Source organism: Chionomys nivalis, chromosome 1 (assembly GCF_950005125.1).
Source record: "Chionomys nivalis chromosome 1, mChiNiv1.1, whole genome shotgun sequence".
NCBI lineage: Eukaryota > Metazoa > Chordata > Mammalia > Rodentia > Cricetidae > Chionomys > Chionomys nivalis.
Genome location: NC_080086.1, coordinates 96889030 through 96916147, shown reverse-complemented (window position 1 = coordinate 96916147; position 27118 = coordinate 96889030). Strand labels below are relative to the sequence as shown.

At 44.7% G+C, this 27118-nt stretch overlaps 1 protein-coding gene across 1 annotated transcript; it reads left to right on the top strand.

Moving 5' to 3' along the window:
• Window positions 1-14850: 14850 nt before the first annotated feature.
• Msgn1 (mesogenin 1) lies at window positions 14851-15417 on the top strand. Its single transcript, XM_057755305.1, has one exon. It carries the CDS (start codon window positions 14851-14853, stop codon window positions 15415-15417), a length of 567 nt encoding a protein of 188 aa, XP_057611288.1.
• The last annotated feature ends 11701 nt before the right edge of the window (window positions 15418-27118 follow it).

Genomic DNA, 27118 nt, shown 5'->3' with positions numbered 1-27118 from the left:
ACTGTCTTTAAGGTTCCCACGGCTTTTGCCTCTGGGACCTCAAAAAAGACACAGAGCCTAGGTGCCGGGTAGGTAGTCAGAAAGTTTCTGAGCCAAATCACAAGCCCAGCTTATGTTCCTTGGCACACATTTTTTGGTCAGATATTTCAAGGCACAGTAGCTTCAGGTAATAGACACATTGTTACTGAAAGCAAACCACCAGGGCAGGTTTCTTCAGAGAGAATGCGGGTGGGAAGGAGCCTGAGGCGCTGCAAGAAACAGAGCCAAACAGGCAAATGTCCGTGACCTTCTGCTCCTGTCCTGGCCTAGTGCAGATAAAAGAGATGGGGACTCTGAACCGTGCGTGCCCTCAGCTTCCCACATGCACAGGTTACTTCGGGTCACCCAGAACCGCTACAGTGGTTGGCCAAGGATTTGATTGGTTCATAATTTGAGCAAAAACACAGCTGTAGCAAAAACATATTCTCTGGACCCGACCTCTTCCAAGAACAGGTTGAGCCAGTTCATGGCCACAGGCTTCACAAGAGAGTTCACAGGCTGGCTTTGTAACTCAGCTGCGATGGATGGAAAAGGGCTATCACTTTTGTTAATAAAGTCCTTCCTCCAAGGCAGAACAGGCACCTTCCCAGAGAGGGGCTGGAGCTATGCACTCATTCTCATTATAATACTTTTCTGCAAAACAGCAAAGACCAAACTTCAGTTCATCCTATAGTCCCCAGAAAAGGCCTCTGGAGATGGTGGCAAGAGAACAGCCTTTCAGATGAACACTGTTTCCCAATGCCAGCTCCCTCCCCCATACACACATTAGAACATTTAACTTGGATGCCTCTTTGTTGTTCTGGTCTTCTTCTTCTTCTTCTTCTTCTTCTTCTTCTTCTTCTTCTTCTTCTTCTTCTTCTTCTTCTTCTTCTTCTTCTTCTTCTTCTTCTTCTGAAACTCAGTATGTAGCTAGCCTTGAACTCTTGGTCCTGCTTCTGCCTCAGGAGGGCTGCAATCACAAGCCCATGCCCAGCTAACCTACATACTTCTTTTTTTTAAATTTTTTATTTATATATGTATGTATGTATTTATTTATTGAGACCAGGTTTCTTTGTGTAGCCTTAGCTGTACTAAAACTAGCTCTGTAGGCCTGGTTGGCCTCGAACTCACAGAGGTCGGCCTGCTTCTGCTGGAATTAAAGGCATGTGACACCACGGCCCAGATTATCTACAGACGTCTTAAAGGGGACTTTTGATGGCTTATACAGAACATTAAGGCAAACACTTAGGGTCTTGGACCCCTCCAGTAGGTGAACTGAAGCACTTTCCCTCCCCTCTCTAACCAACAGAGGTCTCAGAAGTGTGAAATACAGCGCTACCTGTCTCTGGAGGCATTGCCATTCCTGAAGCTAGGAAATAAAGTATTTATCAAAACAAGAGGAAACTACTCATGAAGGTCCGTAGCTGAAGATTAAACCAACATATGTAGAACCATTTAAAGCAGAAATAGCCTGGTGGTGGTGGCACACGGTGCCTTTAATCCCAGCACTTGGGAGGCAGAGACAGGCGAATCTCTGTGAGTTCGAGGCTAGCCTGGTCTACAAGAACTAGTTCCAGGACAGGCTCCAAAGCTACAGAGAAACCCTGTCTCAAAAAACAAAACAAAACAATGGAAAGCAGAGCAAAGTGGATATTATCAACAAGTAGGGGGCTGGGTACATAACCTTATCTTGTGCAGAGCAAGAGGTGGGCATTCAAGAGAAATGAGAAGGGAAGCCCCCCACTTTCAGTCCACAGTCTGCTAGGTAGTCTAGTTGAGGAAAAGTCTGCGTTAGGCTGTGTGACTTCCAAAGAGAGATAAGAGAGTCCAGGTGGGACGAAAGGGACAAACAAATAAGAAATTGGAATATTATAGTGACCTGTAAAGCGGGCAGTAAGACTATCAAAAGAGAGTACGGACCATGAACTCCAGAGGCACAGTGCCTGCTGCATAGAAGTCAAGGTGAAGCTCCAGCAACCAGGACAGCCTGTACTGTGTAGGGGATGGGGAGTGGGAGGAAGGTAAAAGCAATCTCTTGTCCTATTACCAACCCCTTGGCAGAGACACTGCAGGGGCTCCCCAGCTTTGCCAAAGACAAGGACACCCATCTTCAGTGCCCACTGCAAAAGCCGTATCACAAGTGGCTGACGGCTTGTGTAACCCCTGCAGGCGCCTTCCTTTCTCACCTCAGCAATATCACACAGAGGCCAGTTGAAGGCATCCTTCTTTCTCTCCATGCCTAGCTTTCTTATACTCCTCAAGCATGGCCTTCCTGAGAAGTAATTAGATTATATCTTTAGAACGCTTTGAGCCACAAGGCAGAGAACATCGTGCACACACATATGGGCATGGTCATTATTGCAAACTCCGTTTCCTTTGTTCTGTTTGAATCCATCTCCTGGCAACAGCTGTCTGGCTTGGAAAGGCAGCAACAGCTGCAATAAAGAGCCTGCTATTGGAGTGATGACAGTCACTCCGACCCACGGTGCAGCTGTTCTTTACGGGGCGATCGTGCCCCTCCCTTGGGGCAGGCAGGACAACACTAAGAGCTATTTGTGTTTTTCGTTTGCTATACGCATGTCCCCTGTTCGTTTCCCTCTGGTACATTCTAAATTCTGCCAGGGACCAATAAACTTGGCATAGATGTGGCAAGCCTCTCTGTCTTTGGTCCCTTACTCTCCAGCAGAAGTAATCTGACCTACCTCTTGAGGTTGCTGTGACATCCCAAAGATGGAATAAAATCTTTCGCAATCTCTAAGGCAGTATTTCTGAACTAGAAATCAAGAAGTCCTCTTTAACAAGTGAAATGAAAATAGCCGAAAAACTCTAAGCCGCCCCTGGAAAATTCTGAGCTGGCCTGAAAAAATAAACGGACACTGGAGATTGGCAGGAAGGGCTTCTGGACGAGATCTTGGTTTAAGCTTGAAGATCTGAGCAATCAAGAGAGAACTGAGTGCAAAGCACAAGCCAGCCTTCGACGGCTCTAAAGAGATGCAGGGGCTGGAGAGATGGCTCAGCAGTTAAGAGCACTTGCTGCTGTCTCCGAGGACCTGGGTTTGATTCCCAGCACCCCTTGGCAGCCCACTAAGCTGTAACTCCAGTTCTGGGGGATGTTCTCTTTGGGCCCAACGGGAGTACTTCCTGTGCTCGGTGCACAGACATACATGCAGGCAAAACACCCATACACAGAAAGTAATAAAAACAATCAGCATAAATAAATGAATAAATAATCAAAGCCAGAGTGTCTAAGGAGGAGGGGCACACAGGTGGGAAGGGTCAGCAGGGCCCAGATGATGAACAGTCTCAAGTGACAGGCAGAGAAATTAAGATTTTGATTCAATATTTCTTTTATAAAAACAAATAAAACTCCAATTTTCAAAAGTGAACGGGTTAATTTAGGACATAGTACCCTGTCTAGAAAGATATCAAGTATTTTTTTTTTAATGTCTTAATACTTTTCTTACATGGTTTTCTTTCTTTCTTTCTTTTTTCTTTTTTTAGTTTTTTGAGACAGGGTTTCTGTGTATAGACCTGGCTGGCTGCCCTGGATCTCACTCTGTAGACCAGGTTAGCCTCAAACTCACTGAGATCCTCCGGCTTCTGCCTCCCAAATGCTAAGGTGTGCACCACCACTGTCCAGCACAGTTTTCATTTTTAAAATTAAAATCTCATTATATCATGAATCCCCTTCCTTTCTTCTCTCTGACCCCTCCCTCGTCCCCCCTCCTTTTCAGATTCATGGCCTTACATCCTTTCATTATTACTGTTCCATATATGCAAATAAATATACACAGGTAACCTGCTGAGTCCATTTAGTGTTGCTTGTACATTTTTTTTTATATTTTAAATTATGTGTGTATCTGTTTGTGCACGTGAGTGTAGTCCCCATAGAGGACGGAAGAGGGTATTGGATCTCCTGGAGCAGGAGTTACTGGTTGTTGTGAACTACCAAGGAATTACCAGGATCCAAGCTCCTGTCTTCCTCAAGGTTGGTCTGCACTCTCCTCTGACGTTGAGCCAGCTCTTCAGCCACAGGGATCTTTTAATAATGTGAAAAGTCACTGGACAGTGGTGCCACACACCTTTAATCCAATCACTCAGGAGGAAGGTGGATTTACAAGAGTTCAAGGCCAAGCTGGTCTTCAAATTGAGCACCCGGACAACCAAGGCTACAACAATGTGAAAAGTCAAAGAGCTGCTAAAGCTTAGAGTTCATTTAGTCCTGTACCCTGTGTCGGTGGCTTCAACAGCTGAGGCAAAGGGCCTGCAACAGGTGGGGTTTGGCCTTTCTCTACATGCTCCTGCTGGGTCGGCTGCTCTTGGACCTCAGGATACCCTCCATTTGACCAGGTTCCCAGTTACCAACTTCCCTGCTTAATGAAAAGAAAGCCTATCCGACCCCAGCTCAGGCTTACAGATCCATGTTTCCAAGAGAGGAAAGTGAAACCTCATTAATGAAATGTGTTTCCCGCTTCGCCAAAACATTATTGTCCTCCAGAAAGTGGATGCTGCCGGAATGTGAACTCCAGGCCTGCATCTAAGCTTCAGGTCCACTGTGCGCTTCCAGTTTGCTGGAGATGGGGAGGAGGGCTGTGTGGCCTACAGAGGTCTGGGGACAGGCCTCAGCTGCTCAGTACGACAATATTGAGAGGGAAAGGGCTCCAGTCTTTTCTGTCTCCATGGGAAAACCTTTTCCTCTATCATTTTCGCTACCTTCTCTAGATTATCTTTAAGAAGAAAAATAAGATAATTAAAAAAAAATCCCTTTTCCTTTTCTGTTGCCATAAATACCCCGCTCTTAACAATGAATTGTTTCTCTTTTAAAATATTAACATGGGGCTGGGAAGATGACTCAGCACTTATCAACACTGGCTGCGCTTCCAAGGCCCTAGGTTCTGTTCCCAGACCCCACATGGCTGTTCATAGCTATTCAAAACTCTAGTTCCAGGGGATCCAAGGCCTTCTGGTCTCCGTGGACACCCAGCACGCCAGTGGTACACACAGATACATGTAGGCAGAATGCTCATACACATAAAATAATAAAATTAAAATTTCAAAAATGTTGAAGTGAGTCAAGCCTTAATTTTCTATAATCTGCTTAGTATTCGATTGTATTTCTGTAATATTAGATTATATCTCTTATATTAAGTTTTCTTCATAAACATGAATCCCCTGTTGTTTCATGTACAGCATTCCTACCACGTGAAGGGCACATGATTTACATACTCACCTCTTAACTCAGATATTCGATCGAATAATTTATGATCGTAACTATGGGGATTATTCTCTCTCACAGTCATTTGAGTGTGTATTTGTTTACTTCTAGAGAATAAATCCTTGTGCCCAAACTACAAGTCAGCCTAAAATATTTTCTTCAGTGGAAGAGTTGGCTGATCATCCCATAAGCAGCATGTGGGAAGGACCACTTTCTGCCCCCTTTTCAAACTGTGCCAATCTGGGAGGTGAAAAATGTCCTCGCCTCATTGATTCCATTTACATGTCTTTGATTGCTAATGAGGTAAACATTTTTTTTTCTGTTTATTAGCCCCTTGCACTTCTTTTGTGAACTGTTCATTTCCTCAGGAGCAAGCTGGTGTTTTTCTTATCTGTATGAGATTTTCATAGCCATAACCTTTTGACTATCATATTTGACAAGCTCGTATCAAAATATCGAGAAACGTGTCTCCCGATTTGTTCTCTGCCCTATCATTTGCTTTGTGGGCGTCGGTTCGCTTGGAAAGACGTAATCCAGGTTACACAGAGACCAAAGCAGAGGGAAAGCTGTGGCAGAGAATCCTGTTGCGGACACTTCGGAATCCATTTCAGTAGCAGGAGTTTGAGCGTTGTTGGAGACGAGTGGGGAAGTCACTTGGCGCTTTTCCCTCTGCTCTTCAGTCTGGCTAAAACAGAGGGTGACCCTTGGAGACCGACATCCTTCCAAGCTGCTTTTAACTTTTTGACATGGGTATTAAAATGCCACCCCAAATACCAGCGGTAATAAAGAACGGGACTTGAAAGGGAAAGAGGTGTCAATGTAACACTGAGAACCCTTTTTTGACTCTCGCTGCCCAGTTGCTGAGGAATCACCGGTGGGGGGCTCGGGCCTCCCACCCCTCTTGGTCTCAGGTGGTAGAAAACCTGGGTCATTTGAGGCTGCTTGTCGAGTCTAAACATTTCGAAGCGAGACCAACCGTTGACGAAATAATAATAACCAAAGTGTCCTGTGTGCAGGCTTTCTTGGGGGAATTAGCTTCCTCTTCCTCTTTTTACTGCCCCTTCCTTCATCTGATGTCCCTTACCCCTTCTCCTCTCTGCCACCGCTCCAGTCTGTGCCTGCTCACAACTCCTCATTTTGTGCAAAAGTAATGATCATGTTTTCTTTCCCCCGAATGCATTTATTTCCAAGGGGACAGGCCCACTTTGGGATAAATTCTTTTTGGCGAAATTCACATTGCTCTTGCTTCTGTTTATGTTCACCAGGCAAAGAGCCTCACAGTATTTGACCTGGGGGGCAGGCGTCTCTGTCCTTGAGGAAGGGGGCCTCTTCCCTTCCTTGTTCCAGGACTGAAAGGGACAGAAAGATGAGTGTCACTTCTGACCAGCAAATCCTTAGGAGGAGCTTCGGAAATGACAGCATTTCCTCTGGACAGCATTTTTGAGAGTGTTAGCATATTTCTTTCCCATTTTTTAAAGGTAATCTTTTATTCTTTGACACTTTCATACATATTTATATACAATTCAAGTCCTTTCATTGCCTCTCTCAACATCCTTCCCCCTCTGAGACCTTCTCCTTTCCCAACATGTCCCCTCTCACATTGAGAGAGTGTGTGTGCACGTGCATGTGTGTGTATGAGTGTGCATTTGAGACACTGATGTTTACACGCGCATGGGTGAAGGAGCTGGTATTCACAGGAGCCTGGGAGTGTTGTCAGTGGATACGCCATTGCAGAAAAGCATCACTCCCTTCCCAGCCTCCCTTAGTGGTCAACTCCTTTAGGGAGGGATGGGGACCTCATGATTTCCTTCCTCATTCATGAAGAAAGGTTGAAGGGCCAATCACTTCTGCCTTTTGTGTCTGTTATGAACTAGGTCCTGACTGCTTGATTCATATTCTCTGCTACTTTCTGTTGTCAGCAGGACTAACGCACAGCCTGTGAAAATCATTTCTTCTCTCACACTTGATGCTCTCCAAGAAATTTATTTTTAAGGAGATCAAAACCAAGCATCGCTCTTGAGCTTTACAATGAGCCATAAAAGCTGGGTGGTGGTGGTGAACATCTCTAATCCCAGTACTCGGGTGGCAGAGGCAGGCAGATCTCTGAATTTGAGACCAGCCTGGTCTACAAGAGCTAGTTCAAGGACAGGCTCCAAAGCTACAGAGAAACCCTGTCTCGAAAAAATAAAAAAACAAAAAACAACAATAACAACAAAAAACAATGAGCTATAAACTCCACACTCCAATCAGAAGAGCTAAGTGCTTTCATTTCTGTCTCTTTCTTTTTTTCTTTTCTTCTCTTTCTTTCTTTCTTTCTTTCTTTCTTTCTTTCTTTCTTTCTTTCTTTCTTTCCTTCCTTTCCCCTTCTTTCTTTCTTTCTTTCTTTCTTTCTTTCTTTCTTTCTTTCTTTCTTTCTTTCTTTCTCTCCTCTCTCTCTCTCTCTCTCTCTCTCTCTCTCTCTCTCTCTCTCTCTCTCTCTTCTTTTTGAGAAACGTTTTCTCTTTGTAGCCTTGACTGTTCCGGATCTCACTCTGTAGACCAACCAGACTGACCTCAACCTCACAGAGCTCTGTCTGCCTCTTCTTCCTGAGTGCTGGGATCAAAGGCATGGACTGCTACCACCACCACCACCACCACCACCAAGTTATTTATTTATTTATTTATTTATTTATTTATTTATTTATTTATCTAAAGATAGTGTCTCACTGAGTAACCTTGGCTGCCCTGGAACTCATCGCATGGACTGTGGACCAGGCTGATCTTGAGCTCATAGAGATCTGGCCTTTGTGTTCAAAGCACTGGGATTAAAGGCATGCACCACTATGCCTGGCTGGCCTTTTTTTTTTCTTGGTTTGTTTCTTTGTTTCTAATGATGACAGTGGCATCAAAGGTGTGCCCTGGAGACTCTCCCTTGGCTTTTGCTGAGTCTTTTACACACCTGGCAACATGCGGCCCCAGAGAACATTAACCAAGTAGATCAGCTCATGGCTGATTTTAGTCCTACTTAATAGTTCAAGGCTATTTGGCTGTTTTCTCCCACTCCACACACTGCTCCCTTTCCTCCACAAGTGTTATTTATGTCTTTTGCTTAGTTTGACATCAAGACTGTGTGATGGAATGGAAGAGTCTAAAACTTTTATTTATTCCTAAGAAACACTAGGAGTTAGAGGTGGTGGCACACACCTTTAATCCTAGCACTCAGGAGGCAGAGGCAGGTAGTTCTAGGCCAACCTGGTCTACAGAGTGAGTTCCAGGACAGCCAGGGCTACACAGAGAAACCCTTTGTAGATAGATAGATAGATAGATAGATAGATAGATAGATAGATAGATAGATAATAGATAGATAGATAGATAGATAGATAATAGATAGATAGATAGATAATAGATAGATAGATAGATAGATAGATAGATAGATAGATAGATAGATAGATACCAGCTCCATTTCTTTCCCGGCAAGACTAGAGGTAGACTGGCCAATGCATGCTGGTGGCCATGGCTGCAAGGTTGGCAGAGGGCGCAGCGCTCAGAATAGACAGAAACCCCAGTGAAGGCTAACGTGCTGGCGCATGCTCTGGAGGCTGAAGCAGCACAAGGATCAAGAGTTGTCAAGCAGCCAGGGTTACGAACAGAGACTCCATCTCAAAACTCAAAGAAACAAACTAGAAATGAAGCTACACAAAGCCAGGAGCGTGTGTGTCTCCGGAGAAGCAGTGAGGGCTGAGACTTCCGACATTATGGCAGCTGACCGGGTGTGCCACAGGTAGAGCCTCTGGTGAGGTTAGGGCTTGGAGAAAACAAACTGAGTCCGGTGACCTTATGTAAAACTTTTACCAAGTGTGTGTTGCTTCCTCTCCTGTAAGATAGGGACCAGCCTACCTAGGTAGATGACCTCACTGACTTCCTGAGAGTGTAGGAAAGATCCTGTGTTCAGTCCTTGGCATAGAGCTGTACGGACTCAGAAAATGGAAAGCACCGTTTCTGTTATTGACATTACAACTTGAGTATGTTCATTTTATGAAAGAATAAAATGTCTTTCCTAAATTTTTTTTGTTACAAGAAATGCTTAAATATCACCCTTATCTTCTGTTGGATGGGAAATACCTGGAGTGCAGGCAGACAGACAGATGCCAGACAGACAGATGCCTGGAGTGGAGGAAGACAGGCAGATGCCCTGGAGTATAGGCAGGCAGACAGACGCCCAGGAGTGGAGGTAGACAGACAGATGCAGTGGAGTGGAGGCAGACAGACAGATGGCCTCTGCAACAGAACCACAAGCCTTATGATGTGCAGCTTGAGCCTCAAACAACCCTCTCCCATTTCTTACCTCTCTGGGGACATATGTCTTGCTGGAGCCCTGAGCCCCTGGAATCAGACTGACTAGGTCTATGCCTAGGTCTTTTTTTGTTTGTTTGTTTGTTTTTGTTTTTTTGTTTTTTTGAGGCAGAGTTTCTCTATAGCTTTGGAGCCTGTCCTGGAACTAGGACTTGTAGACCAGGCTAGCCTCGAACTCAAAGAAATCTGCCTGCCTCTGCCTTCTAAGTGCTGGGATTAAAGGCGTGAGCCACCACCGCCCAGCTGACTGCCTAGGTCTAAACAGTCCCTCAAACTCATCACACAGAGCAACTTTCCTAAGCCTTAGTTTTTATGAAGTAAAACAGATAAAGAACTTAATACTAGAGAAATTTATTATTTGGGTTATTACTATTCTCATGCCCGGGATTACCATAAGAATGGCCGTAGGAACAGTGTGGCTCCCGTACAAGCATCAAGCTGTTAGGCCTGTTCACTCTTGGGGGCAGAAAGTAATCGTGTGGGTGTGTGACTTGTCCATATAATCTAGAAATATGAGCAGTCTGAACTGACTCTCACAGCCTCCCTAGATGTCTAGAGTTATTTCAATACTACAGTGGATGTCCAAGACTTTAGAGCTATCTCCAAACTCCGTATGTACAAGCTATATAAATACATGCTTTTATCCCACTTAGGTTAAGGTTTTATTTATACATTAGGCCCAGTAAGAGATTAAGAGTATTAACCAAAAAAAAAAAAAAAAAAAAAAAAAGGCAGAACAACATAGCGTACGTAATAAGCAACATATTATACTGTAACCCACGGGGAATGTGTTTTCTCTCTTTCAGTTTATCGCATTGTGCTATATTTTACCTCTCTTCGTGTGATAGTTTGAGATGCTCCGACACAATGAGATGAAGAGAGATGTCCCAAGTTCTAGGTGGAGGAGAGTAGTATGATACCATAGCTCTTTGTACTAGTGTCAGTGGTATTTATTTGAAACTTCAGATACGTCTATCTCTGGAATTTTCCTTTGAATATTTAATTCAAAGTTAATGGTGGGTGACTACACCTCAGAAATGAAACTGTGGCCAAGGAGGGGGACTGCTACCTATCTGTTCAGTTCTTAGAGTGTTCAGGCACCGACCAATCCCAGGTGTTTCTTCTGTGCCTGTTGTACAAACCCATGCTAGTCTTTTTATATTTTCAAAGTTCCCTATCAAGTTTGAATGCCTGCCTCAAGAGTTCTACAGGAGTTGCCAGTCTGATACCTCCAGCTGCCCCCGGGAAGCAGCAACACCAGTGATTACTAGCCAGGCTTGAGTCAATTCTAACCCCGGGAACATCAGACTTCAGATAGACTGTGTTGGGGAAGAAACTCTACTGAGTAATTCTGCGTCTCAATCTCTTCTTCACAGAGCAGGACTGGTGGGGATAATATTGCACATAGATACGATTAATTCTCCATAGTCCCATTTATGGAATGTCTGGTTGTTTATTTTGTCAGATTCAGCATGCTTCGAGGAGCCAGGTAGATGCTTATTTGGTCTATACATTTGCTGAAGACCAGAGCTGTTTGACTTACGTTCTGTCCTTAGCCCCCAGCACAACAGAAAACATACAACATGAGCCAGAGAGAACCTCAGCTCTATAGGAATACAGTGTCAGAACGGCAGGCAGAAAGATGAGGCCAAATTGAGTGTTGCTTGTTGGAGAATGGTAGAGATTTGGGGTCTGGCGCAGGCAGGAGCAGCATCTTTCAGAGGGTGGTCTTTGAACCAGGCGTTGTACCTGGTAGTTACTGACAGCGGTTATGTCACGCGCATAACACAGTTTCTAAGGTGGAAGCACAGTAAAATTTGGACCATACATGCAAGTTGTATTCTGTGCTGTTTCTCACTGGACAGGCATTGCGTTTGAGCCATCGTTCATGGCCATTTGCCTGGCGCGACCTAGAATGGAGATGTCAGTGCATTTGAAACAGATAATTTCCATAGAGAGACTATTATTTTCTTTATGAAGCTTGGTAATATTAAGATAGTCAGTGATGATCATTGTCACAGTCACTTACAAATGCTAGATGAGTAACGGACATTAAATCAAATATGAAAACCTTATCCCAGTTACTCACTCTGTGGGAGGTAGGCCGGCTACTTGGCATGAAAACTTAGCACGTAACCCTCATCGGTTCCCAGAAAAGAAAAAAGATGGTTCTTGAAGCCAGGCAGTTTGGGATCTTCTGTTCCCATTTCTGCCACCATTTTTTTTTGGTGTGGCCCTGCATACAGCCGGCCTCCCCTGAGTGCAGACAGAAGTATGGACTCCATGCTCCCTCAGCTTTCCTGTTGTTATGGTATTCTCTGAATTGAGTCTGTTCACACTGCAGTGACAGGCTTGATTGTATTTTAGAGCCAGGAAGGAGCTCGATAGAAGCTCTTCATGTAGAAGACAAGCCAGGGCTTAATTCCATTTTCCAAATTACACCACATACAACCAGGAGAGGGCGGGACATTTACTCTAAAGGAGAAGAGTCATGGTTCACCCTCTGTCTGCAGTACACTCTCCACTTGGGTTTTTGGGCCCCATCTAGACTGAATGAATTTTCCGCATTAAAACACACAACAGAAAAAGAAAAATGAAAAAAAAAAAAAAGCAGCTGGTATCATGTAGCCAAAGCTAGGCAGTCCAATTTTAGCAGTATCATACTGTGTTTCATCTTTAGTTTTCTTCAAATTGAGCAAAGAATGATTTGTAGAGACAGGCCAGATCAAAGTTGAGTCTGGGCCAGCATTGCTTCTCATCAGAAGGGAAAAGTGCCCTTTAAGAACATGGAAGCAAGGCCACTTCCTCATTCTAACAATACACTTTTGGGGGTCAACATTGTTAGAGACTAGGGTCAGAGGCAGTATAGTCAAGATACTAAGCTGCTCGCACTGACGGTATGACTAGAAAATCAAACCAACCTCAATCGAGAGTCTCTAATACACCAAGAGACCTTTGTTCGTTTTTTGTGGGAGGCAGGCTCTTATGAATCTTAGGCTGTCTTTGAGTTTAATGTGTAGTTGAGCAGGACCTTGAACTTCTAATCCCCCTGCCTCTACTTTCTCCTGAGTACTAGGGTTGCCAAGTGTGCACAACCACTCAGTTCATGTCGTGTTGAAGGTTCAACCTCAGGGCCTCAGAAATGCTAGGCAAGCCTGCTAGCCATTCCCTGCCCACGTGAACCAAAGATTTAACGGACATTTTTTCATTTAGAAAATGAAATCTAGGCTGGGCGTGGTGGCACACGCCTTTAATCTCAGCACTGGGAGGCAGAGGCAAATGAATCTCTGAGATCGGGGCCAGACTGTTGTATAGAGAGAGTTCCAGGACAGTTAGGGCTACACAGAGAGACCTTGTCTCAAAACAAAACAAAAGAAAAACAATAAAATAAAATGAAATTTGTAAAATGAAGGAAAAGCTCAAGAAATTGTGACTTGCAAAAGAAGCTGTGGAAGGGGGAAAACCCGGAAGGTTTAGAAGAGAAATGGTTTTATAATCTGACTCTGGTGGTGGCCACCGGGGCCACCTTGTGTCCTTCAGTCACACAAAGGCCACCTGCCTGCATCTCTCACAATAGATTGGCATAAGAGAAATGTTAATTTTTTTTTTAATAATGGGTGTTGGGAGTTTTATAGGGATTTGCCTCTTTCTATTGAGGGTGCCACTTCCCACTGGGGGTTGCTACCAAGTCTCTTAAGCGCTGGGAACCTCAGCCTACTCATGCATACAATGCTGGAATTTTTCAATCTGAAGGTCGCTTATAACACATGAGAAGTTCTTGGAAAAATTCCACTGCACTCTGGGCAGAGCGGAAGGGAGAGAGAGGGAGTGAGAAATAGAAGGAATAAAATAATACATTTCCTGTATATCATTAACGCTGTCGCCCAGGACCTTGACTCCGTGTCTTTCAGCAAATGGTAAAGCTAAGCGTATTTTCCCCCGGATTACATGCTTCGGATGTTTTTTTTCCTGAGCCTTACTAATTAAAAAATACCACAAGTGTTCTAATTAGGTTCTTGACATTTCTTTCTAACAATTGCAAAGGGCTGAAATACCCATGCTAAAGGACAAGTCCTTGTGAAACTAAAGGGTGCCGCTGACTCTGATGCCGATATTCTCTTGAACAATGAGTTGCATAGAGAATAAGCATCGTGCCTGGGACAAATGGGGGAGTCTGGAGCTCCTTTTCCAAAGTGAGCATCTATGGGAGCATATAGGAAATGAAGCTAACTAGCAAGGCCATCCAACTTAACACATTTGGTGGCATTTGGAGAGGTGGAGGGGGAAAATGACTCTCTTGTTAATTTCACACTTCCTCTATACATTTCAAAAAAAAAAAAAAAACCCAGGTGTGACTAGGCAGCTGGATTTTTTTTAAAAAAGCCCTTCAACAGGCTAAGTGCCAGCCAGGTACCCCTGCAAATTCCTGACATTAAGGAGTGTTCTGTCTTCGATGGGTGTCTGCTTGCTACAGGGATTCCAGTGTGACCATTTAAAGCAAGGGTTTTTTTCTGCTTTGTTTTATTTGTTTGTTTGCTTGCTTTTTTCTTCCTTATGCTTCTAGAAGGATATTTCCTGCTCATTAAGACTCCCAGTTTACTAAATGTGCTAGTTTGTCCTTCTATGGGTAGGTATAGTTTTTTTTAAATGTGGGACAGTTAACCTAGAGTGGAGAAAGAAGTAAGCATCCAACAGAATCTTCTGCATGCTAGCCCATGGCAGCCTCAGGAAATAGGAGTCATTATTGCCTGCATTTGACACAGGAGGGAATCAAAGCTCAGAGGACTTGCTTTGTCCCAGCCCCATGCTTCTCCAACAATCACCCCATCTACTCTAAAATATCCCTGAGGTGTATGTGTGTGTGTATGTGGTGGGGGGCTCCTGGACCAAAGGCCCCCAGGAGCCCCTCCTTGCTGCAGATGCCCTGGTTTGTTTTCTTTGGCTCCCCATTAATGAGTTCCACAGGACGATGCTAAACCTGGTTATGCAGACTTAATTGGTTTAGTTACAACAAGATAATTCCTTTTTTCTTCTCTCGGAGGGCCGGTCTGTTTAAAGACATTTTAGCTGGAAGATGCTAATTATCAATGAGAAGAAGGTGACACCTGAGGAGTTCATTTTCCATCTTGGTCCTTGGTTCCTCCTTTGAACTCCCTCTACCAGGGGCCCCTTTGCCACCTTGTTCCTGATCCCCTACCATCATAAAAGAGAGCTGGTCTCTGGCCAGGGCGGCAAAACTTTCTTTCACATTTGCCAAGGAGTCCTTTCACTGCTGCTTCGGGGATATGGACAACCTGGGAGAGACTTTCCTCAACCTGGAAGATGGCCTGGATTCTTCTGACACCGTTGGCCTGTTGGCTTCCTGGGACTGGAAAAGCGGAGCCAGGCCCTTGGAGCTGCGTCAGGCATCCCCCACTCAGAGCCTCTCCCCAGTTCCTTCTCTGGAGTCCTACTCTGGGGTCTCCTTGCCATGTGGGCACGGTGGGGCCAGCACAGGAGGCAGCGATGGCTACAGCAGCCACGGGGCTGGTGGCCTGGTAGAGCTGGATTACAGCATGTTAGCTTTCCAACCTGCCTACCTACAAGCCGCTGGTGGCTTCAAAGGTCAGAAGGGCAGCAAAGTCAAGATGTCTGTCCAGCGGAGACGCAAGGCCAGCGAGAGAGAGAAACTCAGGATGCGGACCTTGGCAGACGCCCTCCACACACTCCGGAATTACCTGCCCCCTGTCTACAGCCAGAGAGGCCAGCCGCTCACCAAGATCCAGACTCTCAAGTACACCATCAAGTACATTGCAGAACTCACAGACCTCCTCAATGGCGGTGGGAGAGAGCCCAGGCCCCAGAGCGTGTGAGTTCTGCCCATTGGGTAATCCTGGTCATTCTCGAACTATGAACAGTCATAGAGGAATTTTGAAGACTCTGAACTTGTCTTCCAGGATAATAACATAGAGTTATCTGTGGACACTTACTGTGGCAATCTGGTGATCTAAGTTAAAAGGGACTTCCATCTGACCTGCTGGAGTGGACAGTCGCCTGCTGGCAAGCAAGACACTTCCGGATAATCTCATCGTGTCTCCAGTGACTTGGCTTTTTGCAAAGAGACAGATTATTTTGTCCTGTGTCTTTTAAAGGTATTTTAAAAGGTCAATATAGTTTAAATATACTCCTTTTGATATTGTTAAATACCTACAACTATGTTCTACCATTTTGGTGTTGGGAGTTTTCTTTCTTTTGGAACGAAACGTATTTTGTACATGATCTACGGTGACGTTTGGATTCTTATTTAGAAGATTGTGCCAAGTAAGAAGCTAGTGCTCTCTCAATTCTCTCTCTCTCTCTCTCTCTCTCTCTCTCTCTCTCTCTCTCTCTCTCTCTCTCCCTCCCTCCCTCCCTCCCTCCCTCCCTCCCTCCCTCCTGCTGTGTGTGTATTTAAATGCTTGAAAGCATGCAAGCATGCTTTCTTTTTTTTTTCTAGGAGTGAAATCATTTCAGTGCAGAAGGAATTTGTATCACAATAAATAGGAAATCACAAGCAGGCAGGCTGGACTCAGTTAAGATATTGAAGATCCTAAGACCAGAGTTTCCGCTCTAAGGCCTGGGAAGGAAGGAGGGTGGGCACAGACTGCTGGGGAATGCAAGAAAGGAAGAGAGGAAGGGTCCCAGCACCACAAGATGGCCAGAAGCTGATCTTAGAGAGCAAGAGCTCTTAGTCCCAGGCCTGATGTGAACATGATCTCATTGCTTCAACGAAGAAATATTCATTTCTTCCATGAAGAGATTGGTTTAAAACAAAGTCAATTTGAACTCCATAGAAAATAAATGAGAAGGTCAGGATGATAGCCCAAGCTTTCTCTGATCTCTCTAAAGGAATTTCCTCGACAAGGTCTAGCTGCCCTACCTTAAACCCCCTCCATTCTGTAACCTCCTTTTACCCCATGTCCCCTACTACCTGATATGTCTCCACACACAGTCACCACCCTCTTTCAGGTGCCTGTCCTGCTGGGTGTCTGTAGCAGCCCGCTTGGTTATTCTGAATACAGAAGACATCATCATATCGAAGGAGCTTCAATTTAAGGAAGTTCTTTCCTGACACTGCCTTTTCCTTGTTGTGGCTATAACCATGAGCGTTTGTCTTTAGTGACTCAATATTCTGTTTGCGTTTCCTGTTGAATTTCCCCCTTTTTGGTCTTTTTCTTGTTTTTAATTGCAAAAATTAAAAAAAAAAGTGGTGATTGTGTTTGCAATGTCATGTTTAACTTCTTATTTTTTTCTTCGATGATACAAATAAACTCTGAGGATCATCTTTATTTCTGTACTTCTGATTTTGAGCAAGTGTTGTAAATTTGCATAAGTATATATGTGTCATTAAGTACCCCTATTATTTTGATTTTATAGACGAGAAAATCAAAGCAAGGCTTTCCCAGTCCAACAATACTCTCCAGCACAGGTTATACATAATTTCTTTAACGAAGCACCTTCTGAATGATATTCAGTTGTTTTGGGTTATTTCATCACCAAAAAAAAAAAAAAATGCCCTGTCAAATAGAGATAAAAGCCCTAATTTTTAACTTCATCTGAGAAGTCCTCAGAAAGAGTATTTCTAGGTCAGAACGTGTGCCTATTTCACATTTTAATAAAATTTGATCACTTTCATTAAAGTTTGTGGTTATTTCTATTTCCACAAATATTATGGGGTAGACCCACATGATGACTGGCTAGTCACATCCTCAGGAACTGGTATGGGCAGATGCGGTGGCAACATGGTGCTAGCTTTAATTTATCCATTTGTTAGTTGAGATGGAACGTTTTTCTTTGATCTTATGAGACTATTATTCATTTGGATATCTCTTCTATATGTGGCAGTTTTCATTCTTTGCAAAGTTTCAGTTGGAGTATCATCTTCTTTGAAAAAGTACATTAGAAGGGTTGAAATATTTCCTAATAATTTGGTGGGGTTGGGGTCCCTTTTACATTTGTCTCATGTTGCCTTATATTTATAATTTGGATTAAGTTATATCTTGCTCTTTAAAGTTTTTCATTTTTATATGACCAAATCTTTTAGTTGTTGTTTTACGCCTTATGTGAGTGACTTTCCCCCCTTTGTTTAGCCTTTCCTAGTTCCAAGAGGTTAATTTTTCAATTACGTTTATTGCTGCATTTTAAACTCATGGATCTTTAGGACAACTGAAATTAATTTTGCTACAAATTGTGTCTAGGTAAAATTTAACTTTTCTTGTGACTAGTGGTTTTATAACCTAAGAATGGTATGTTTTATTCTGAAAGGGTAGTGGAGTGTTGGGGCTGGGTGATAAAAATGCCTTCCTCCTTATATGAATCATCAACAGTTTCTTATGCATTAATTTTTTGGTGTTTGAAGAAGAAACATAAAAAGTTTGATCTTTATCAAAATTTTTCTCTAGGGACTTTGCCCTCTGCACATGTTCATATGAGATAGCATGTGCATGCATGTGTTTGTGTGTGCTTGTATACAAGTGCAAATATGCTGCGCCCTATGTTAGAAAAAAGCAGGTTTTGGAGAGAACCAGTTGAGCTCAAAACCAATTTGAGATCAAATACTACCTTTCCCTTCTGATTTAAACAAGTGGGAACCATGTGCCCCTGACTTTTGAATTTATGACTTCAATATTAAGAATGATCAATAATTTGGGAAATTTTGCTTGTCCTGGGGATCAAGCAATGCAAATGAATTACAAGGTTCCTGCTTTTACTTTCAAATGTGCCCTGGAGGGGCTGCGGCAGGGCCTAGTCAGTGAAGTGCAAACTTGACGACCTGCGTTTAGATCCCCAGTATTCACACAGAAACAAAAGACAAACAAACAAAAACCTGTGTGATGGTTCAAGTCTATAATCCCAGTGTTGGAGAGGTGAAGACAGAAAAACTTGCTGTCCATTAGTGAGTCAAAACGACTGAACGGGTGAGCTCCAGATCTGGACAGGTGAGCTCTGGGTTTTTGTGATAGACTCTGACTTAAAAATAAAATGGAGGGGCTGGAGAGATGGCTCAGCGGTTAAGAACACTGACTGCTCTTCCTGAGGACCCAGGTTCGATTCCCAGCACCCACATGGCAGTTCACAACTGTTTGAAAATCCAGTTCCAGCGATCTGACACCCTTACACCATTGTACATAAAGTTAAATAAACCATAGAAAATTAAAAAAAAAAAAAAGAAAATGGAGAAACAACTGAGGAAGACACTTGACATTCACCTCTTACATCCACACGTGTGCATACATCTATGTGCGCATGTTGTATACACACACGCATGCACACACGCACACACACGTATAATCTACCCCCTCACAGAGAGAGACAGAGACAGAGAGACCCTCAAAGTCCCACTGTCACTTGTTAGTTGGGCTTAAGATCAAGAACTTCTAAGGAAGAGGCATCTGAAAAACCAGGAGAAGTTGGACTTTCTGGAAAGTTGCCTGTGGCCTTTAGCTTTGCCCTCGATCACCCCAGACTGCTGCTGGCTTGCAACACAACTCCATTCTGAAGAGGCAAAGATCTGGGGGCATTTGATCCTGCTGCAGGCCTTCCCTGAGAAGGGGCCTCCCTTGTAGGGAACAGAACTGGAGGAGGTTCCTGATCCCTCTGGGGAGTGGCTCAATGCACTTGGCTCAGGCCTAGCTTCAGAAGAGCGCTAAGCTATTTCTGGTGCTTGGGGAAGGAAAGAACTATGGAAACACTATCCATGTGTCTGTGTCTGGCTAGGATCCATATTTCCGTACTGACTCTTTGACACGATTCTCCCTAACAGCCCTGGAGGTGGATATTGAGTTTCCTACCTTGGGAGCATGGAAACTGAGGTTTAGGATGGATAAGTGATGCAAAGGCCTGTGGTTAGCCAGTAGCACGCTTCATGCTGAGCTCATGGCTCAACTGCAGAGTTCAGAGCTCTTGGCCTGCTGTCCTACCGCCCTCCTTCCCAGCTTGCTGGGTGAGCTTGGCTGGGCTCTGGGAGCATTCTCAGCCAAGGCTGAAGTCCCTTGCTTCCTGCCTCTGGCCCCCACCCCCCCATCTCTCTCACCACGGAAGCGTTTCCTCTCCGGCTCTGAATTATTTCTCTTTGAACTTCTGCCCCTCTCCTTTCATGCTCCCACAGAATCTTCTTTTATTTCCTTTGCTGGAGTTTAGAGTCTTAATCGAAAGCTGAAATCTGCCATCTGCTCACTTGTGTTCAATAAAGTGTTCCACAATCCACAAGAGGCTGAGGTCTTTTGTTTCGCTTGCACTTCTGCTGCCGGAGATGATGAACAGCAGCCGAGAAGCCAAAGCCGGGTGTGAGTGTGTGGGCGGGTGGGTTGGGTGGGGGTGGAATGGGATGGGGGGCAGCGTGCAAATTGACAAGTTTGGCAGAATTATTCCTGTGTGTTAAAAAATACCTAAAAAAAAACCAGCAAGAGCTGTATAGATAACTTCACTATCAGATGATTTCTGGGTTTGATCCTGTGTACTGCAGCAAATACCAGGAAGACTGCAAAAGAAGACACATGCAAAAATGTGTGCCCTTGAGATCCTACCGCAAGAGCTTTGCATATAATCTCCCAGTCCCTGGAGGAGGGAATGGGGGTTCTCTGCTGGTCTTGGGCATTGACCCCTTTGGGCTCAACTCTTTATGACTTAAAAGGAACCAAGTCTGGCTAGCTCTTCTCCTTCCACCATCCCTTCTCCTCCTCTCCCCTCTCTTTCTTCCTTCTGTACCCTCCTGCTTCTCTTCTCCCTCCCGCATGGCTGCTGGGAACCCAAGAAGATGTCTGATGGGCCAATGAGATGCAGACACTAGCAGCACCTTTCTGTGCCCTTACTAGGAAGGATTTGATCTTGATATTTTGGTCCCAGACAAAACCTTGAACTCCAAGGAAGAAGAAAGCACAAGGACTTCTGAGATGGATAGGGCAAGGTCAGGGGCATATGGAGAATTATCTGTCTCTTGGTAGAGAAGGAGAGAGAGAGAGAGAGAGAGAGAGAGAGAGAGAGAGAGAGAGAGAGACTAGAAGCCCTTCCCTATTGGATTATTGGAGGATGCTATTTAAATGAATTTTATAGGACTTTATGGCCCAAGGATTTGGGGGGGGGGTCCCATTCTTAGGGGTGTTTTCCCTCTTTTTGTTTGTTTGTTTGGTTTTCTTCCTGGAATTCCCTCTGTAGACCAAGCTGTCCTTGAACTCACAAAGATCTACCTGCTTCCACCTTCCTGAGTGCTGGGATTAAAGGTGAGCACCACCACTGCCCAGTTATTTTATCATTTTTAATGAAGTGTCTCCCTATTTGTAACCAGGCGTCCCTGGTCTAATTCTTTGCTGTGGAGCACGAGAGCCTGTGCTACAGCAGGCGCCCTAGAACTCAGGTCTGTGCCTCCAACACTGGGTATGGACACTGCTGACCTTCCCCTCTGCCTGTCATAGTCTTCACACAAACTCTGCTGACTTCTGTTTCCTTTCATTAAAATGATTGGACAGACCCGGGAGGGGCGGGGCCAGGGACTTTGCACATGTGCTTTTGAAAGAACCAAATGGGTTATTATATTCTAGTTCACAGAGTCGTGTAGATCCATTATCTGAGGTGTCAGGTTGACTGTCCACAAGACTCTATTGATCTTTCCTTTCATCTCCATGGCCAGCGTTAGGAAGCAGTTACCCACACCCCAAGCAACCTTGCTAAAAGCCACATCGCAGGTGCAGAGCCAAGTTCCACCCAGGTCTGTGTAACCTGTTTTCTCATTAGTACTAAGTATATATGGTCAAACTAGGTAGCAGTGGACAAAACCAGCATAGAAAGATCTCAGCATTTATCTTTCCCAGGTTGTGCCTTCACTTGGTGAAACTTTTGAGTTGGTACCCAAAGTTATTAGAGAACATTTTATTTTGTTATTATTACTATTTGTGTGTGTGTCCTATCTTCTCTTCCCACAGTGCTGAGCTTATAGGCATGTGTCCTGTGTCCTGGCTGGTGTCAGGTCAATTTGATACAAGCTAAAGTTAACTGAAACTCAATTGAGAAGAAGGCATTATCTCAACTAGTGATCTGTTGGAGGAGGGCTCAGCCCACTGTGGTTGGGGCCATTCCTGGGTGGGTGGTTCTGGGTTCTCTAAAAAAGCAGGCTGAGCAAACCATGAGGAGCAAACCAGTAAGCAGCACCCCTCCATGGCCTCTGCATCAGTTCCTGTCTCCAGGTTCTTGCCCACTGTGTATTCCTGCCCTCACTGCTTTGGATGATGAGCTGCTATATGGAGTTGTGAGTGAAATAAACCCTTTCCTTCCCAAGTTGCGTCTGATCATGGTATTTCATTACAGCAATAGTAACCCCAACTAAAACAGTATGCATACAACAACTCTCGACTTTTTATGTGGGTGTTGGGACCCAAACTTAGGTCTTCATGCTTCAGGAACAAGTGTTCTTACCTACTAAGCCATGTTTGGGTTTCCAAGGGCACATTTTAATTGTTATCCTTTATTCTCTCTTTCCAAACACTGTGGAGTGGGAGTATTCTTTCATTCTTTCTAGTTATCTCTTTATACCTGGTGTGCTTCTGTTGTCTTACCTGTCACAAAGTACTTGATACACACAATCCAGTTTAATTCTAACCTAAACCTTTCTTTGCTTGAGGTTGAGCGGAGAGTGCTCTGTTCATTTTCATGGCTTAGGGTGAGAAATGTCACGCCTATTCATAGTGACAGAGTTGGCTCCAGCACGTAAGTTTTTAAACTCTGAATCATATCATATCCCCCCCACCCATAAACTAGATAATCTCTTGAGAAAATCCAGCCTACTGGCTAGTTTGATGTCAAGTTGACACAAGCTAGTGGATCTCAATTAAGAAAATGCCTCCATAAATTCAAGCTAGAGGCAAGCCTGTAGGGAATTCTCTCAATTTGTGGTTGATGGGGTAGGGCCCAGCCCATTGTGGTTGGGGCCATCCCTGGGCAGTGGACTTGGCTTCTATTAGAAAGCAGACTGAACAAGCCATGGGGAGCGTGTCAGGAAACAACACCCCTCCATGGCCTCTCCATCAGTTCCTTCCTCCAGGTTCCTGTCCTGTTGAATTCCTGTCATGACTTTCTTTGAGGGTAAACAGTATGATGTAGAAGTGTAAGTCAAATAAACCCTTTCCTTCCCAACTTGCTTTTTGGGTATGGTGTTTCACCACAGCCATAGAAACCCTAAGTTAGACAGTCAATGTGGCCTAAACTGTCCCTAAGGGCATGCTCAGAATGTGTGTCATTGTAGTACGCTTAATAAAAACCCAGAGGCAGATATTAGGGTTCAACCTGAAGGTCAGAAAAGCAAAACAGTCAGCCATTGGCTCTTACCTCTCTGTCCGAAATGACAGTACTGCCTCCAGGAGCCTCAGAATGAGACTGTGTCTGAGAGCTGTTTCCTCACTATTTCTTGGTTTCTATGGCAAACTAGTGTGGCCACTGGGATTAAAGGTGTGTGTCACTACTGCCTAGTCTCTAAGGCTGACCAGTAGGGCTATTTTATTCTCTGATCTCCAGGCAAACTTTATTTATTAAAATAAAAATGAAATATCACTACACTCCGTAGTTCATTTTTTCAAGGTGGACTTTGTATTTATCCATTCTGAAATTTCAGGTTATTCAATACACATGTACAGGTAGGTCAATCAGCTACTTCTTGTAAGGGATCAATTTTAAATTCTTGAACAGAATTTAATTTTTTTCCACGATTTAAGAATTTATACTCCCGCCGGGCAGTGGTGGCGCACGCCTTTAATCCCAGCACTCGGGAGGCAGAGGCAGGCGGATCTCTGTGAGTTCGAGACCAGCCTGGTCTACAAGAGCTAGTTCCAGGACAGGCTCCAAAACCACAGAGAAACCCTGTCTCGAAAAACCAAAAAAAAAAAAAAAAAAAAAAAAAAAGAATTTATACTCCCCGAAGGCTGCTACCTCTCCTTTTACTGTATGCCTTAATTGCTTTCTCGTGGGGAAAGCAAACATGAGAGTAGATGAAGTTCCAAGGATACTGGCAGGTACCAAAAGACCTGTGTTTGGGGAGAGAGTCGAGGATCAGTTGCTCGGTCAGAAAGTATAGGATGTTAATGATGGTAAGAGCCGTGGACTAGGAAAGAGGGAATCAGATGCTAGCTTCCATCCTGCCCCTATGCGCGGCATTGTGCATGCAGGGATAGATGCTTACAACTGCCAGAGAGAGAGAGAGAGAGACTTGACAAGATGCTACCAGGCCAATGCAGGACACCCCAAAGACTTCACTGTATAGTAGGAAGCTCTTGAGGTTGTGTCTGGACACACAATGGAGCCAAGGGCATCCTCCTCTGGGTAAACTGTGTCTCAAATGCTTAAAGATCTGGAAAAATTCCAGTCCTTAGGAATCCCCTGGACTGGTTCAGCTGAAGCACAGAGATTGGAGGAGCAGAGAACAGAGAATGCACACGCGAGCAAGAATGGACTGGATAAGGCTTGAGCAACCGCAACTGTCAAGCTGTGGGGCAGCTGACCTTTGGCCTGAGAGAAGCCCCACCCACTGGCTAACTCAGGTAGTTACTGATTGATTTTGTATGGGAACATTTGGCCTAGGATACAACAGTCTGTGTGTCATGAACACTGAGGCTGTGGTCCACATGGTGCAACCACCAAGTGCTGTTTTTCTAGTTTCACTTTTTGCGTCCTTTATGTCTGTCCCTCCTCTTCTTCATCACACCTGGGGTCATAGGCTACTTCTGCTGCTGTGGCAAAATACTGGAGACTGGGTACTGAGTGAATAACAGGAGCTTACTTCTCACCTTTCTGAATGCTGAGAAGGCCAAGATCGCGACACAGGCATTCGAGAGTCTGCTGAGGGCCTTGCTCCTTCGCGTGGTGGAAAGGAAAGGGCAGAAAGGAGCAAAAGCTGTGTGTAGTCTCTTCTGTCCGTCACTAACCCCTCACACTAGGACAGTGTCCATTTGGCTTAGTCATCTTCTAAAGGTTTTATCTTCTATGCCTCTACGTTGAAGATTTAGCTTTTATACTTCCACGTTTGTTTTTGAGACAGGGCCTCACTACATAGTTCTGCTGTCCTGAACCTCACTGTGTAAACCATACTGGCTTTGAACTTGCAGAGATCATCCTGCCTCTGCTTCCCAACTGTGAAATTAAAGGCACAGGGCAACAAACCCAGCTTGAGGATGCAGTTTTCAAAGCATCATCTTGAAGCAGAGACGGTCCTTCACCATACCCTGCTGTGCTGTGCTGTGCTGTGATCTTGGACATCCCGGCCTTCACAGTTGTGAGTGATCAATTTATGATGCTTCCAGATTGCTCAGTCTGTGGCATTTCTGTAACAGCTGGAACAGATTAAGACAGAGGGAGACAGTTCTGTTTCACGGGCTGTTTGTTGGGTCACAGGCTTCCTGAATGAAATGCCCTTGAACCTAGAAGGCTGTGTGGCCTTCCGGCTGGGGAAGAGGAGTATTCAGGCCAGATAATAAGGACAAAGGTTCAGTTTTAGGAATCAGCAGGAGGCCTGTTGTGGTGTAGATAAGAGCTGAGGAAGAAGGCCCAGGGTGAGTTCTAATGCAGACTAAAAGGGCTGAGATTCAAGCTGAGAGAGCCATTGTCACTTTTGAGGGTCTGTGAATATGACATATTTATTAACTGAACAAAAATTCATAAACTGATACTTGTCTCAGCCTGCTTAAGTTTGCAGGGGAGAGACAGAGTGCCCGATCCCGGGACCTAGCTTCCTGACTGAAATGTGAGCTCTTCCCCAGGCCAGAGTCTATTCTCTTGAACTGGAGTTTTTTCTGCTCTAACATTAGCAGAGAGCAGAATGACTGAGCCGGAGAAGTCAGTAAGGAAGGATAAATGGACCCAGTTTTGAGTGTTCTGGGAAAGCCTGTACAAAAGATGTTACTGCGCTCTGCGATGTTCACTTCGGGGCAAATGGCCACATCCTGACCTTCCACGGCTGGGAGGTGGACACCATTACCTCCACTGACATAGGACTACTTTTTGCCTGGCTGAACTCGTGACCCCATGATGTACGATTGCCTACTGCTGTGTCTAACGTAGCTGAAGCAAAACAGGGGCCAGACGAACGGCTTTCAGCTTTCCTAGAGCGCCTCCTGGAGGCTTCTCTTCTATACACACCTACAGATCTGGAAGACAAGGCAAATCTCAAAACGATTAAATTGGCCTTTGTAATCCAGTCGGCGCCAGACATATGTAAAGGCTAGACGATTCTCAGGAAAGAATAGGTCAGAGCTGTTAGAAATAGCCCAGAAGGTATTTGACAACCGAGACAGTAAAGGAGACCAAAGGGCAAAAATGTGGGACAAGCCACAGTGGCAACACTGTATAATCCTGCGGCTCTCAACAGAAATCCCGCTACAAAGATACCAGTGTACCTATTGTAGAGGGTACGGGCGCTGGAAGGATGAACCCCTGCAGCAGAAACAAGTGAATTCTGAGGAGCACCCGAGGGGTCGGTACCCGCGGTGGAGACAGCTGGGGATTTTAGAGAGCAGCCCGACACTGGTTTTTTGAGGTCCCTCTGATGGGGTAAGATTAATGGGAAACAGCTGTAAGCGTGTTTACAGGAGTGAGATAATTGGCTGCTAGACAAAAAAAATGCAACGAAAGGTAAGAGTAAAAGCTAGGAGATACATCAAGTGAAAAGGGAGTCATACATTAGCGGATGGGTAGTGCGGTATGATCAAGGTATCCTGAAAACATATTTCGCAAGGCAAGGGGCAGTCATACATCACGAGGTCATGAGTTCAACAAGGCAAAGGGTAGTCATACATCATGGGGTCACAAGTTCAGTGCAGGTTGCAAACATGCTTTGCAGCTTACGTCAGGTTTAGGAAACAGAAACTTATTCTTAACTAAAAAAAGACACCTATTTTTGTGGGGTATGGAGAGTTAACAACAGTGTGACTCCCATTCTAGTTTGACATTTTGACCAAGGCTGAGAGGTAGTCAAGTTACCCCCCTCCCCCACTTTACAGATGAGCAAATCCTGTCCCAGGGAGGAGAAGAAAGCTTTCTGGGCCGCCCTTGGCTAGTTAAGAGTCTTATGTAAGATCAAGTCAGAGTTTCAGCAACAACAGGGAACCCCTTCCCTGTTCCACCCTTATCTGCGAAGCTACTGTCAGTTGATGACTTTGGGGTTGTGGCCATTGGTCTTCCATTCTCCAATGGGTGGCTGTGTGTGTGTGTGTGTGTGTGTGTGTGAGAGAGAGAGAGAGAGACAGAGAGAGAGAGAGAGAGACAGAGAGAGACAGAAAGAGAGACAGAGACAGAGAGAGACAGAGACAGAGAGAGAGAGGAAGAGAGAGGGGAGTAGGGGAGTAAGGAGGGAGATGGGGTAAGTGGTAAGGAGCTGGAGGGAAATGGCAGTGAATAGGTATAATTAAAATATATCTTATGAACGTATGAAGTTTTCAAAGTTTAAGTAAAAAGTATTCTTTTTAAAAAGTAGGACACACATTTTCCTTTAAAAAGCAAAGCTGGGCAATGGGGACGCAGGCCTTTAATCCCAGCATTCGGGGGAGGCAGAGGCAGGAG

Coding starts and splice junctions, on each gene's coding strand:
- Msgn1 (XM_057755305.1), top strand. CDS start 14,851: ATGGACAACCTGGGAGAGACTTTCCTCAACCTGGAAGATGGCCTGGAT.